Genomic DNA, 15,302 nt, shown 5'->3' with positions numbered 1-15,302 from the left:
CCTGAGTCAGATTTAAAAAAAAAAAACATCTTTATCAAGTTCTATGCAACCTGTTAATGAGCTCTTTATTTTCTTTAGGTGTATTAAGGTAGGGTTCACCTATAAAACATGCAGGGCAGGGACCTTGAGGGCCGGAATTAAGAAACACTGTTAGGGACAAGTGTGGCCCAAAATATGGCCCATTTATCACAAGGCAGCCTTGACATGAGTTATTACAAATGTTTTGTGCTCCAGTTGTGAACCAAAAGTAAGCAGCCAGGTCCATACATGAGACATGGCCTGCTTTTAATGGGCAGATGTGACCCAAATGTCATGAACCAGATCCTTGAGTAGCTGATCTTAAAGGATCCTCTGGTTTGGAGAAAACCCACACAGACTAGCCTGCGGTCAGAAAAGCTAAATATATGGCTATGTCAAATCCCACGTGGCTCTGCAGAGATAAATAAAGCCAAACTAGATGCTTCTTCTGCGCCTCTGTTGCCTGGTGAGCGTGAACGCGCCTGGATCCACGCTGATAATGAGAGGGAGCTGTCGAGGACGCGCCGGCTTGTGTGTTTGTGGTGGTGGTGGTGTGTGTGCGTGTGTGTATGTGTGGGAGCAGGAGGGGAGACTCTGCAGTGTCTTGGCAGCTGCATTAGTGCATCTCCCACCGTTCGCGATGCCTCCACGAGCGATGCCTGCTTCCTCCGCGTCCACTTGACAGCAGAAAGCGACATGAAGTCGTCGGGAAACTAAGCCGGACGTTCACACTTGCTCACTGCATCCCCCAGAGACAGCCGAGGGCGCTTCATTCACGCACCCCAAAGCCAGAGACGAGATTTTTTTTTTTTTTTTTTTTTTTTTTAAATGGAAAATGGCGATAGGCGAAAGGTCTCGCAGCATCGTCTGCTTGGTATCTCTCCAGATTATCTTGATTTTCAGCGCATCGTGGCCTGGAGCAGAGGGTCTCACATTCCCACAACAATACACGTAAGTAACTGAAAAGGGAGCTGGACTTAGATGGGAGACAACTTTGGGCTTTACCACTCAGCTTTGCAACCAAGATATACTTTTGTCACCTTTAAAAAGAAAAAGAAAAAACAAACAACAAAAAAACATCGGCTGTTACATAATTTGTCAGTGTTGGCGAGCCCATCAGTGTAAACGCAGCGCATGTAGAGACCGCTGCTCTGGAAGGTGTAGTCCACACTGACTGAGCATGCATGAGAGATTTACGCACCATTTGCAGGGAAATATTAGGAGTCGGGTCTTCATTGTTTTCTGTTAAGTAGAAAACCCCATTAAATGTCTGTTTATATGAAGTCACGTTTAGATCAGTTCCAACTGGCCGCATCTGACCAGTGATTTATCCTCCTCCTCATCGTATGATGACTTGTAGCCTTTTATTTGGTTCCTTGTTCCCTTTTACAGCAACATCTCTTTGGGCAAATTGCTACATATCAGATAACACTTGTAAAATAACTCTCATTTGTCATATTTTTGTAGTTTAATTGTGGCTTTATTGCTTGCATGTGAGAAATTTGGACCAGTAAATAAGAACCAGCAAAGTTGTAGTAAAATGGTTTTAAAAAGACAAGAATTTCTACATGCAGCATTAACAGCACTGCTGGCCAGCTTCCCCTGCTAGTGTTGTGCCTCAGCACTTGATTTTTTTCCCCCCATGCAGAAGTGCTAAAACAGTTTTGTCACTCTCCTTTCCTGCAGCCTTTGGAGTACATCATACTGGTACAGCTTGTATGTTGCGAAACAACTAAGCAATGCTTGGTGTGGTACAGAAGGATAAAGGTGTGGCTTCATTCTCTGTTCATGTGGTTAGCTACACTGAAATGAACATTTCCGTTTTTTTAATCAGTATCAGGTCTTTATCCTTAACCTTTAACCCGTAGTGTTGAGTACAGCTGGCACTTCACTTTGGACTACAGTTATCTAGGCCCTCCTCCAGGCTCAGCAATCAGGCTGCTATGGAGGGAGGAACAGGCCAGATGGTCAGCTCATCTTCAGGGCACACAGTGAAGGGTTTTTTTGGCCAGTCACAACTGGAGATACGAGGTGTATTTACCAATTTAAAATAAAAAGGGATCTGTAAATTAGGAAGGTGTGGGAAGCCAACCAAATGTAGGTGTGTTTGTGTGTTTTATGATGAACTGGGTTGTTTGAAAAGGGATTATGGCAGCTTCTTTCTTTTCCTCTTTCTCCTCCTCCGTCTCCTCTCTGCTGTTTTTTCTGCTGAATGCTCTGAAACGGCTACATAGCTCTCTGCCCTGGGTCGCTTCATGGAAGCTAAATGAAGCAGAGTTGCTACACTGAAGAACAGCAACTCATTCCAGTTAAGAATTAATACTGCAGTGGTGAGGATTTATTTCTCTTCTCACTTCGCCCTTCTCACTCCCACCCCTTCTGTCTTTACTGTCTGTCTGCTTACAGATACTGTACACAGATAGATAGATAGCTAGATAGCTAGATAGATAGATGTTCTTAAAGCTCAGTCTATTAATTTCTTATGAGGATGATGTACAAATAACGATCACTAAACAAATAGCAATGGTTGAAAAACATTTAGTACAATACAAGTCCAAGTATTTTACTGAAGTAAGGTAAATACTTAATTACATTTTGTTCTTTCAAACTCTTGATTTCTGTTATTTATTTAGTTAAAATGAAAATAAGGTATTTTTTCTGAGCTTTATTATCCTTCCAACAGCAAATACAACCTTTTTCACAGAGCATTTGTTTGCTGTAAAATGTCAGCAATAAACAAAATGCTGTTGATCTTTTTCAAATAATGATTCATTTGACTGAAAGTAGAAAAAAACCCCCAATGTTTAACATGTTGAAACAGAAAAAAAAAGGCGCATGGAGTTTGGAATTGCAAAAGCTTGAAGGATTTCATGGTGTTAGATTACTGGTAGCTGAGGAAAATGTCAACTAATCACAGTGTTTATCCTTTTGTTGAACACTAATTACCATGGCAATGCCACCAGAGTGAATACCGAGAGTTTTCTGTGAGTTTGGGATGACTAAATGTCATGGGCGTCAGGCTGTGTGACTATTGTTGGGTTTCCTATGTATCTATCTATATATATATATATATATATATATATATATATATATATAAAAAAAAAAAAAATATATATATATATATATATGTATATATTTATATATATATATATATATATATACAAAACCATATATATATATATATATATATATATTTATATGAATGTCTTTATTAATTTTTTTATTATTAAAAGTAAAATAAAAAAAAAAGATAGAAATATTCTCTTATTAGCCTGTTTCAATTCAATTCAACTTTATTTATATAGCGTCAAATCACGGCAATGCCATCTCAAGACGCTTTACAGACAGAGGGGAAAACATAATGAAGGCCAATTCATAACAGCCTATATAAGGAAACCAACAGATTGAGTTGAGTCCAACTCAATCTCCCATCCTGAGCAAGCACACTGGCAACAGTGGGAAGGAAAAAACTCCCTTTTAACAGGAAGGAAACCTCCGGCAGAACCCGGCTCAGGACAGGCAGCCATCTGCCTCTGCTGTGTGGGGGGAAGAGGACAGAAAGACAACAGACAACAGGAACTGCTACTCCCGGCCAGGGAGACCTGCTGAGACAGGAGACATACATGTTAATGATGCAACACTGTTATTAGGGGGGTAAAAGAGAGAGAGAAAGAGAGAGAGAAAGAAGCTCAGTGTATCAGGAAATGTCCCTCAGCAGTCTAAACCTATAGCAGCATAACTAAGGGATGCTAACCATCCCTAGCTATAGGACTTATCAAAAAGATAAGTCTTCAGCCTAGTCTTAAAGGTGGGGAGGGTGTCTGCTTCCCTAACACTAACTGGGAGCTTATTCCATAAGAGAGGGGCCTGATAACCAAAGGCTCTGCCTCCTGCTCGGCTCTTTGAGACTCTAGGAACCACAAGTAAGCCTGCAGTCTGCGAACGAAGTACTCTACTTGGTATATAAGGAACAATGAGGTCTTTGATATATAGTGGTGCCTGGTTGTGGAGGGCTTTATATGTAAGGAGAAGGATTTTAAATTCTATTCTAGATTCAACAGGCAGCCAATGAAGAGAGGCTAAAACTGGAGAAATATGATCTCTCCTGCTGGTTCTGGTCAGGACTCTGGCTGCAGAATTCTGGATCAGCTGAAGGCTTTTCAGGGCATATTTAGGACAGCCCAGTAATAGAGAGTTACAGTAATCTAGTCTCGAAGTAACAAAAGCGTGAACCAGTTTTTCTGCATCACTCTGAGACAGAATGTCCCTAATTTTGGCTATATTACGTAAATGAAAGAAGGCTGTTTTAGTAACCTGCTTAATATGTGGGCCAAAGGACAGGTCAGGGTCAAATATTACTCCAAGGTTTCTCACTGTAGCACTGGAAGCTAAAGTAATGCCATCCAGGTTCATTACAAAACCGGAAAATTTAGCTCTGAGTTTTTCAGATCCAACGAGAATTACTTCAGTCTTATCTGAGTTTAAGAGGAAAAAATTTCTAGACATCCAAGTCTTTATGTCTATGAGACAATTTTGTAGCCTATTGGGCTGATTTGTTTCATCTGGTTTAAAGGATAAGTATATTTGAGTATCATCTGCATAACAATGAAAGTTTATTCCATGCTGTCTAATAATTTTGCCTAAAGGGAGCATATATAGCGTGAAGAGTATTGGTCCAAGTACAGAACCTTGAGGAACTCCATGACTTACTGTAGTTTGTGAGGAGGACTTGTCATTTACATGTTTACAGTTAGTTAATAGAATGCTTTGATACATCTTTAATTGACTAATTTTTTAATTTTTATTATTCTTCCTCTGTAAATTACAAATCTAACTGTAATATTAGTGAAATTAAATTGGTTATTTAATAAGTGATATAACCATTAATTAACAATAAATAAATTCATTTTAACAGAGTAATCTAATTTATGGTGTCAATATACATAAATGACTGTTTCCTGTAACTTCTCTTAATTCATTTTACATTAATATGCCAGGAAAATGACAAGCATTTTGGCACAAGTTTCAGTTTAGACTATGCAGGAGTGAATTTTGTGTTGTTTTCCCTTAAAGTGGACAGTAAGCCTTTATGTTCAGGGTCTACTGCATTGGGCTGTTATTTATATTGCTCAAAATAATAGATATGGGTAAAACTGTTTTTCTTTTGGACTCTCTGTATGGGATCAGCTATGACTGTGATCATTTATGGTCTTATGACTAAGTTAATAACCGTTCTGACTTACCAAAATATTAAACTCTACTTGATCATGAAACACAGAAATAAAAAAAAAAACTTGAAGTTTGTGTTAACTTCTCAAACAATAGCTGTAAAAATCCTTACTATCATGTAGTAAATTGTAAAAAGAAGTCATTGGCGATAAATATCTTAATGTTTTTTCTTCCTCCCACGTTTCTGCCACTCCTCCCTCCCAAACTCCTGCTCCCTCCGCTGTAAGTGAATGTGGGTCACATCGTGTTGTTTCTTTTTGTCTTTCCTTATGCGGGTGGAAGGTGACAGAGGAGATGCACAAGTGTGCTTCGCTGTTCAAACCCTCCACTGCAGCTTGGTGATACAGAGCTTTCTCTTGTCCCACAGGGCTCAGGGGAGAGGATAAGGAGCATGCTGGGAAAAAAGAAATAAAACTTACTCTTAGCTGCACTCAAAAGGCTGCTCCATAGTTTTGTTGCCTGCAGAGATACTACAGAAAAAAACATGATTTAGACACATTGAACCCTGTGAAGGCATCTTCAGTTCATGTGTGAAGTAACAATTAAACTTTTAGCTCTTTGATGATGAGGGATATCAGTTCATATGAGAATGGTTTTTAAATTATATTGCGGTGCTATCATTAGGTTGTCAGGATATGGTTAAACATAACAGATATGTTACCTAAATCTAACATAACATCACATCTGAGTTGTGACAATAATTAAAGTCTTGGGGTTTAGCATTTAATCATTGCATTTTGGTGATTGGAGCAAAAAGCAAATTGCTTTAAATGATGAGGAGGATCATGATATTATCAGCTGAACTTAACAAGCAAGGAACTGGATATCTTTCTTTCACAAACAGCCCTGTGGCTTCATGCAAGAAAGTACGGCCTAACAACCTTTCAAAAGTATTGACTGCTCCTGTAAAAGTCTTATATGGATCCATTCCAACAGACATATTCATTGTGTGCTCCTTCGTCCATACAGTTTTTCTCTTTAACACATATTCAGCAAACACAGCAATGACAACGTGGGTTTTCAGACCCAGCGATTTAAACCACCGACCTTGTAGTTGATAGACTCTCCTGAGAAACAGTTGTGCCAGATTTGTGACCTTGAGTCTTCTTGACAACAGTTTCATGACTCTTCAACCTGGCATCGATTGATGATGATCAGTTCTGATTTAATAGAGATTTGATTTGATCGGAACGTGACTGCCTGCTGAAGCAGCGCACGTATGTACTGGATGTCTTTTTGCATGTGTTATTTGTATTAACAAAAGAAAACATCATTTGAGCCCAATGTAGAGATTAGATTGAACACTTATCTAGTGACGTTGAAAGAGACTGAGAAAGATAAGAGAAGCTAGACATGAAATTTGAGTCAGTTCAGCTCAGTAATGGGAGTCTAGTTGGATTTATTTACTTCAGTTAGAAGAAATTTACATTGAAATGTATTTTTCTGCAAATTTGGGACACTTGGAGTGCAGATAGAGGATATGAGTTAATGAAGCATTCGTGGCATCTGATGTCCTTCAGTACTTTAGTGTTGGACTGTCTTACAAAGATGCAATTCAATGTTTTGTAATGCTCATATGTAAAATTTGATATGTAATGAACATGCATGGAATACCATTAATGCACAGTGTGCAAATTCCTTTAAAATTACAGCACAAGACCTATATCATCCACTAAGAAGGTTGATTCAATTAAATTTAATTTAAGAAACATTTAGCTTTGAATATTTTTACCATTTTCACGAATACTAAATTTTATATTTGGAAAATTCTTCTGCTAAAAATCGTTCTCAGATGTCATTTGATATCTGAGAATGAAACATTTTATTTGATAGCTGCTTCACAGAGGATGGACATTAGTGTTAGCTGCAATCTGGCATGTTTACATGAAAAATTTATATGAAATTGCGCTTTACCTTTTGAACAAATCCAATAAACAAAAAAAAAAGTATGCTGTCACAATGGAGGAGGGAAGCAAGCCTTGTATGCTGCTTATCTTTTCAGAGCACTCCTCCTTTAGTTTCCTGCTGCTGCTCAAACTGCCTCAAGCTGAAAATGATTTCACTTTTAAACAGTACTCTGCAGAGACACTGTCAGACATTTAATCATATTTTCAAATGGTTCTTTACAGCGATAGTCTTGATATGATATGAAATCGCTTGCTTGGTTTTCACGCTGGTCTTCTCGTTTGGCTCTGTCGAGAAAGTCTTAAAAAAGAACAGTGTGAAAAGCATAACACTGCACTGTGACGGTCTAAACTTTCTACTTCAGCTCAACTAGAAACAAAAGAAAAAAAGGAATGCTTAGTAACATCCAAAAAGCTGTGCTTTTTCTGTAGCTTTTGGCAGCAGAGTGAAAATTTGTGGCTTGCCTGACAGCCTGACAAAGCTTTAATCTGTGATGTTGTCTTGTAACTCTGCTGGGATCCATCTGATGGATGCTAAATTCCCTCTTTTGGCACTGAGAGGATCTAGGACAACTTTCTGGGTGTTAAGTTGTATTTCTCGGTTGAACTCAGACAGGTAGAGGCTCATATATTCACTGCTCAGTCAAGAAATACTTAAATCAGTGGCCAACCAGGGATAAATCTACTGATGCTGTAACCGTTCAGCATCTCTTGTGGACAGTACCACACAGTAAAACCTCTAACGTCTATTTTTGCTTAGAGAAGTATTTTATTATTCTTTTTCCCTCTGACATACAGAAGTAAAAAGATTAATCCCCTAGAACAGTTATAATAAAGGAAAATGACTATGTATTTATATAATTCTAACTGATAGAAGTATGCCATATAGCTGCTAATATATCAGAGGGCTTGAATTTATCAAAATAAAAGGTTTATTTTGATCTCAAAGCTTATTTAAAGGGCAGCTATTTAGGAAAAGGAATAATCCTCCTGTGAAAACAATGTAAAGCATGCAGACTTCCATCATCTGAGATGAGTACCCTACCCATTAAGCAGCCTGTGGAATAGCATATTTGGTCAGCTGATAACCAATAAGTGATTTAGACTTTGCAGTGTTACTATTATCTGGGGCAGTTTTAATATTATTTAAACAACATCATCACAACAACACAAACAAACTGACTTTCCACAAAGTGTGTTGGTACAAAGATAGGAATATATCTGTTGCAAAAATGGGACTCCTGGGGAAGAAGCATGCAAAATCTCCAGAAGACTTTAAAGGGGTCCTATTATGGTATTGCGAGTTTTCTGAGCTTTCTACAGTGTTACAGTGTTGAATCCTCATCAGACATGTGAACGGCACTGTTTTTTATCAGCTAAACGCATGTTTGAGTTTGAGTTCCGGCACTCTCTCCGTTCGGTTTCCATGGCGACGAAAAATGCGTCATTTTAGAGAGTTTTTTCTACTTGGAAATCCTTGTGACGTCCCGGGGGATAAGGTTCGGTGATTGGTTACCTTCTACTGGTTAACAAGGGCATGTACAAATACATCAGGCGGGTGGAAAACATTGGATAAAGTTATTTCAAACGATGGCTGGTGAGTTTACCAAAGAGAGACATCCTGCTGCATTCGTTGCTGTGGGTTGCTGTTTTCCACTTTGTTTTCAGGGTCTGATTCAGGTTCCAACATGTAGGGCTGTATGCTCTGTGTTGACATTGTATTTTGTTTTTTTTATGAGTTCATATTAGCCTAATCCTTCTGTTTATGAGATGTTACAATGACGGCGAAAGCAGTTGCGGTGCGCGCTCCCGATGTAGTGCAGTGGCAGCTGACCAATCAGTGGCAACTTATATCTGGCGGGAGGCGGGGCTTAATGCAGAAGAGTCTCAATCCACTCGTTTTCCCCACAGGCTGATCTGACAGCCTACGGAGAAGGTTGGTCTGAAGTAAATAAAGCGATTTGTGGCAATAACTCGATCAATCCCAGCCCTTCTGGTCTCAGAAATAAAAATAGATTAGCCTGAAATGCACATAATAGTTCCAGTTAAAGCTGGGTACACACATAAGGATTTTTATTTTTAAATCCAAAAACATCTTTTATCTGTTAGAGACGTCACACATGATGACAAAAATCTGGGATTAAATAGTTTTGATTGTATCGTATGTGGTAATCTCACAAAATGATACTGTCCCACAGCCGATGTGGAGTCTAGTCGTCCGAGCCAGAAGTCATGTGTGGTTAAACACCATCTAACAAAACTGAAGAAGAAGAAGAAACATGGCAACATCATGAAAACACCTGCTCTTCTGAAATTCATCAGACTTTAATCTCGTCATGTTCTGGTTTTTGTCTGCTTCCTTTCTCAGCCGGCTCGCTCTTTATTGGCTACATAATGTTCCACATCACAATAATTGGCTGTTAATCTTGAACAAGTTAAATGTTTCAGATTGTCAACCAGTTTTGGAGCTAATTATCAGGAGAAAATCACCCTAAACACATCTCAGACCACAAGATGACTTCATAGGATAGTTTTATAAGATTTCAGGTAATGTGGCAGAAGGTGGAAAATCAGGACAAACTGGCCGATGTGTGAACCCAGCTTTACTAGTGAGTTTGCAAACTTTGTCAAATTGGAAATGTTTGGCAAAAGATTGTAAGACTTTTATAGACTTTTGTAGAACAGTTTCTGTTAAAAAGAAAAGTTTTGTAACTTGTCGTGTGTTTCTGATTTTTACAGCAGTAAGGCAAATGTCTCAACAATGTTTGCAAGAAAGCCTGGCGGTGCTCTAAGTGGCTACACTGTCATTGAGCCTCGTTTTTTCTAAACTGCACTGATTTAAGACAAAGTTATAGTTCGGCCTGTCACGGTAACAAATTTTCCATAAAATTAATTGTCTCAGAATTTATTGCAATAGGCAATAATATTGCGCTAAGCAATTATTGTTGTTATTTTGAGACCATTTTCAACTAAAATAATAATAATGCAAGTATACCCTTTCAAAGATCAACATACTTTAATTTCTAAAGAACATTTAGCTTGATGTGCAGACTAGTTTAAGCTCCTCCAGTGCCCTGTCTGCTGAAACAGATCAGGATTTCTCCTGGGGGTTTTGGCAATGTGGTTATCTGGAACATATGGTCTCTAAACACCATGTAATACAGCTGCATAGTCTACGGTCAGCTCATATAAGGGGACATGTTTGGACTTGACCAGAGGTGGAATGGTAAAATTGAATGCTCTTGATCTCCTTCAGTATGTCATTTTTCATGTCATTGTAAAATTGTGAAGTTGCCTTTTTGTAACATGTATGTTCATCCGGGCAATTCATACTGGCTGTGAAATGTTTGCAAAATTTTTCAAAATGTCACCTTTTCAACAATATTAAAGGGCAGCATCGCTTTACCAACCACACTGTCTGAGTGCACGCCGTGTTGCACTGTCTTGTTTGTTGGTTAAACACCGCAGTGATTGTGGACTGTCGAGAAGATGGAGATAGCCTGTTTGTTAAGGTCTTAAGTGCAGATGGAAACTTGTTGTATTGTTGTGTTTAGTTAATATTATCTTTAAAAAATGCAGCAGAAAAGAAAAATAAATGAAATTGCGTCTGGCAAACTTATTGCATGCATTTTTTCTTATTGTGCAGTTACTTGACATATTGCTTATTGCAACAGGCCTAGTTATAGTTCATTTTAAGTCTGAGTTTCTTTTAAATTGTGTTTTTTTGTTTGTTTTTTTTGCATGTGGATCAGCCATGTTTGATCAACAATCACTGTTTGTTGAAATGAAAATGAGACGCACTCATATCTTTTTACCAGATTTGTGCTGTGTGACAGTTTGCCTGTGATGTTTATCCACAGAATAATGCACTGGGCCCGGCGCATCGAGCAGGAGATTGACAGAGTCTTTCAGCACATCACTGGAGCTCAGCAGCTGAAAGGGGTAAGTGTGTGGTTCGTAGTCTCACCCATCAAAGCAAGACATAAACTCAATAAGGAATGCACTGAACAGAGAGGTCAGCGTGCTAAATGGCTCTGAATCCATCAAGTTTTACAGCTGAATGTAAATGTTGAAACAAGAAAACATTCACAAGCTGCCTGCCACCTTAGTCATTTATATAATTTTTACTGATTTTTCTGGGACCTTTTTATAAAACAATGCACAGCCGGTGACTGTGCATCTTGGTAATAGCTTTTATATATAGCAGTTTTCAGAATGCACGCTGTTTTTTTTTTCCAGGCAAATTTTGCTGGAATTCTGTATGTTGTTTGCAATAATTGAGTCTTTCACACATTGTATGATTCTAAGAGGCAAAGGAGATGCCAGAATTCTCGCCTACATTAGTTCGATTTAAAATTCTGGTATTATCCTTCATGAAGTCATGAGCTTATTAACTCCTACATTCATGAATAATAATAGACCTTTCATGAGCGGATCATGCAGTTCCTGTGTTGTGTGTTAATCGCAGAACTTCTCTGCATTTGTCAGGCTTTGTTAATCAAACTCTCAATCATATGGGGATTACACACTTGCATCTGATTTGCGTTACTGAACATTACATAAAGTACTCTGATTCCTTGCTCTGCAGAAGCCTGATTTCTAAGCTGCCACGTTGACTAAATTGATTTCCACATTAACATTTAATTGAGTCAGCTAAAAGACATTTCCTGGAATATGACTTCTCAGGACTGTCATGAAAAGAGCAAAAGCCAAAATGTACTGGTCTCGCTACCTGTTTCCTCAGTACATCATAGACTATAAACTCAAAGTCCACTTGTACAAACTGAAGATGCAACAGAAATCCACATTTTCATGAAGCCATTAAACAAGCAAGAGATTTGACCTGCCAGGATAAATGGTAAATGGACTTGTACTTCTATAGTGCTTTTCTAGTCATACAGACCACTCAAAGCGCTTTACACTACTTGTCACATTCACCCATTTGCACACACACTCATTCAACACACTCATACCCCGATAGGCACATCGGGGGGCAGTTTGGGGTTCAGTGTCTTGCCCTAGGACACTTTGGCATTTCAGGGGAAGCCTGGAATCAATCCCCCAACTTACCAGTTGAAGGACAACTGCTCTTCCTCCTGAGCTACAGCCGCCCCAGATAACCTTGTATATCTTGTACTAACTTAAAATATTCATGGCCTTTTTGTGAGTTGTAGTGTCATCCAGTAGCCTGTCCATATGCAGAGTTATTTCCCGAGAGAATTTAGATAAAAATGTTTTACCTATTGCATAACATCAATGTCTCATTGAACATTAATGCACATAACTTCTCACAGTCTGGAAACTTCTTCTTGACTGCACATTGTCTATTTTATACATATTTTATTAGAATCATATAACATTTTATGTCTTTTCCACGATAACATTTCATGTACAGGAGAAATATGCCTTTGGTCAAAGACGTTTAGACTAAAGAGTGTAACATTTCTTTTAGCCGACAGCTGAACCGTTAACTAAAATGATTCAGTCGCCTGTTTTGTGACATAATGATGCTGTAACAACACTTTTTTATACAGTTGAAACAAAGGTGAAAAAATGTCCAAGGTATTCAAAGCAAACAATTTTTCATGAAATCCCAGCTGGTGCATAGTCAGTTTTCACATACCAAATATAAACCTCTCAGTGGAGGAATCATTTCTGTAAGCAAATGCCAACAAACAGGACCAGAGATCATCTGCAGGGGGCAAGAGAAGCCTGCTCTGGAGAGATGTGTGGGGGCGTTTCCTCAGCAGAGAGCAGCGGCACGTGTCCTCTTTGTTTGTGTCACAGCAGAGCAGATGGTCAGCCTGCAGTAATGCCTTGATGTGACACTCATTTATTCATTCACTCCTCTTTAATCTCCCTCTCATTACCCTTCTATCAGAATCACTCTGGATGTGTAAAAGAAATGGTTTATCTCAGCTTGCAGGTGTTTAAAGCTTTTTTTAAAATCAGGTTAAGACTAAAGACCAGATCTACTATAATCCCAATTTGCGAGTAGTATTTTGTGTGTGCAATCTAGAATTTTGCATGTTTTGCAGGTGATTTACAAAGACTGATTGTGTATATGTTCTGCAATGCAAACATGTTTAAAACTCCCTATCTAAATGAGTCTTTTGCACATTTCATGGCATTCAGAACAGCAAGTTTAAAGAGAAAGCATAATGTACAGCAAAGAAATCTGACTGCCAAGCAAATAACCACTATATGGGAGGGAATTCATGAAAATGTTAATGGTGTCGGTAAAACGATGCCAACAGGGAATAAACTAAAAAGATGCTATAAAGGAAAACAAAACCAAAATCGGCTTATAATAAAATGTCTGCAAATACAACAGTTGGGGGTGCAGGATGTATGTACTGTCACCTTAAAAAAAAAAAAAAAAAAGACAACATGAATGAAAATGAAACGCTCTTGTGTCTTTTATATACTTAAATTATATTCACTTTTATGAATTGCCTTTCTGACAAGCCAGTTGTTGAAATACTCAGTTTGCAACTTGGAGAACAGTTTTTCAAAAATAAAAGAATCATGCACTGACCCAAGATGTTTTGCATATGGGCGCAATCATTTGCTCCTATTACTCTAAGAAATCAAGCTACAAAAAAAAAAAACAACAAAAAAAAACAAACAAAAAAAAAAACCCATAAAAAACAAACAAACACATGGCATTTAGAACTTGGACAGCACATCTTAAAAACGGGATTAGGGAATCCCAGCTGTGACACAAAATATATGTCGATTGCAGGTATTGTATGAGACCTCTCCATATCCATCCTGAGGTTCCTCTAACAGCTCCAAAATGCTGGATAAGCCATATGTTATGATGATTGTTTCCTCGTTTATCCCAAAATTATTCACACCTCTGCATCTCCTTGCTTTGTTTTGATGTCTCCTTCTTGTGACAATAACCGCAGCAATCTTCACAACTACACATACAGATCTTCTGCATGTCCTTTTGAAATGTGTTAAATAGGTTTAGTTTCTATCAGCATAATTGCTCTCAGGTTTGATAGACCACATTTTAGGTACTAAAATAGTATTTTTACATTTATTCTTGCCAAAACACACAAATAACATGTGAACGCTCTATATTCCATATTTATTGCACCAGACGTACGAACCGGATGCATACAAAATATTTTGCACCATTTGAAATTCGCAGCTCTGTGTGTGCTGTTCGTAAATCAGTTTGTACATTGTTTTGCATGTGCAATAAGTTTGCACACGTTTTATTACATGCAAACCTTTACTAGATCTGTCCGAAGAGCATAAAATTTAGCCATGGTTCAAGTTACTTTTAAAGTATTGCCATCCATCAGGCTGACAAAGTTTACCAAGCTTTAATATTTTAAAGGGCTTTTTTTTCTATCTAGGTCCCATTTTACCTTGTATTTAGCTGTAACATAGAACTACCATAGTCAAGGTTTCTCCTAAATGACTGCAATGTAGTAAAACATCTGCTGCAAAGTAAAATGTTTTTTTGGTTTGTTTTTTTTGGAATTGAGAAGCTCATTCTGTTTTTATGCGTCTGACAGCATGATTCAATGAGACTCTTGTTCTTACCAGATGAGTTTTTGAAGCAAGACAACAGTCCACACACAAGACAGAATTGTATTGGAGGAGTGAAGTTACATGGCAAGTCGGGGTGTGCCACCTTAGGTACTGCACCATTCAGCTCGATTATGATTCAGGGTGCTATGATTTGATTATTAAATTATATCAGGATTTTCAATCTTTTTTCCCCTTTCAGGTTTTTTTCTCCCACTCTGTAGCTACCTTTACATTGTTTTATATTCTGTTTAATTTCTATTAATTCAAGTAACCAAACAAACAAATTTTTTATGCTATGTTCAAATTTTTCCATGGAATCTACAGAAAACTGTGTTAGCAATAGTTAGGAGCAACAAGCGGCAGCTGTTTTCTCCTCCTCTAACCTGGGATGTGAATGTACGAGATAATGTCATGTGCTTGTTTTATTACTATATTTTACTTTGACTTTAAACAACTGACAGGAGGAGTAATTAGTATCCAGGCCTTGTCTGTCCTCATTTCCAAAAAAACCCTAAAATGTTTGCAAATACTAGTCTTCAAACCCGATGAGTAAATCTCCCGTTTATTAACTGTGGCTGAAAAACTAGCAGTCGCTTTCTT

General features: G+C 38.1%; 1 protein-coding gene across 1 annotated transcript in view; it reads left to right on the top strand.

The window, feature by feature from the left end:
* Positions 1-853: 853 nt before the first annotated feature.
* The window catches only part of LOC306757571 (voltage-dependent calcium channel subunit alpha-2/delta-2-like), a gene marked incomplete at both ends in the record, with an annotated part of 38,919 nt that continues 24,470 nt past the window's right edge, over positions 854-15,302 (top strand). The window contains 2 exons of the mRNA XM_079242660.1: positions 854-969; positions 11,012-11,093. Of these exons, the coding sequence (XP_079098786.1) occupies positions 854-969; positions 11,012-11,093 (198 nt within the window). The remainder of the gene's footprint in view (positions 970-11,011; positions 11,094-15,302) is intronic.

The sequence above is a fragment of the Telmatherina bonti genome, assembly GCF_933228915.1.
Source record: "Telmatherina bonti genome assembly, chromosome: 6".
Lineage (NCBI taxonomy): Eukaryota > Metazoa > Chordata > Actinopteri > Atheriniformes > Telmatherinidae > Telmatherina > Telmatherina bonti.
This window is presented reverse-complemented; position numbering and strand designations above follow the sequence as displayed.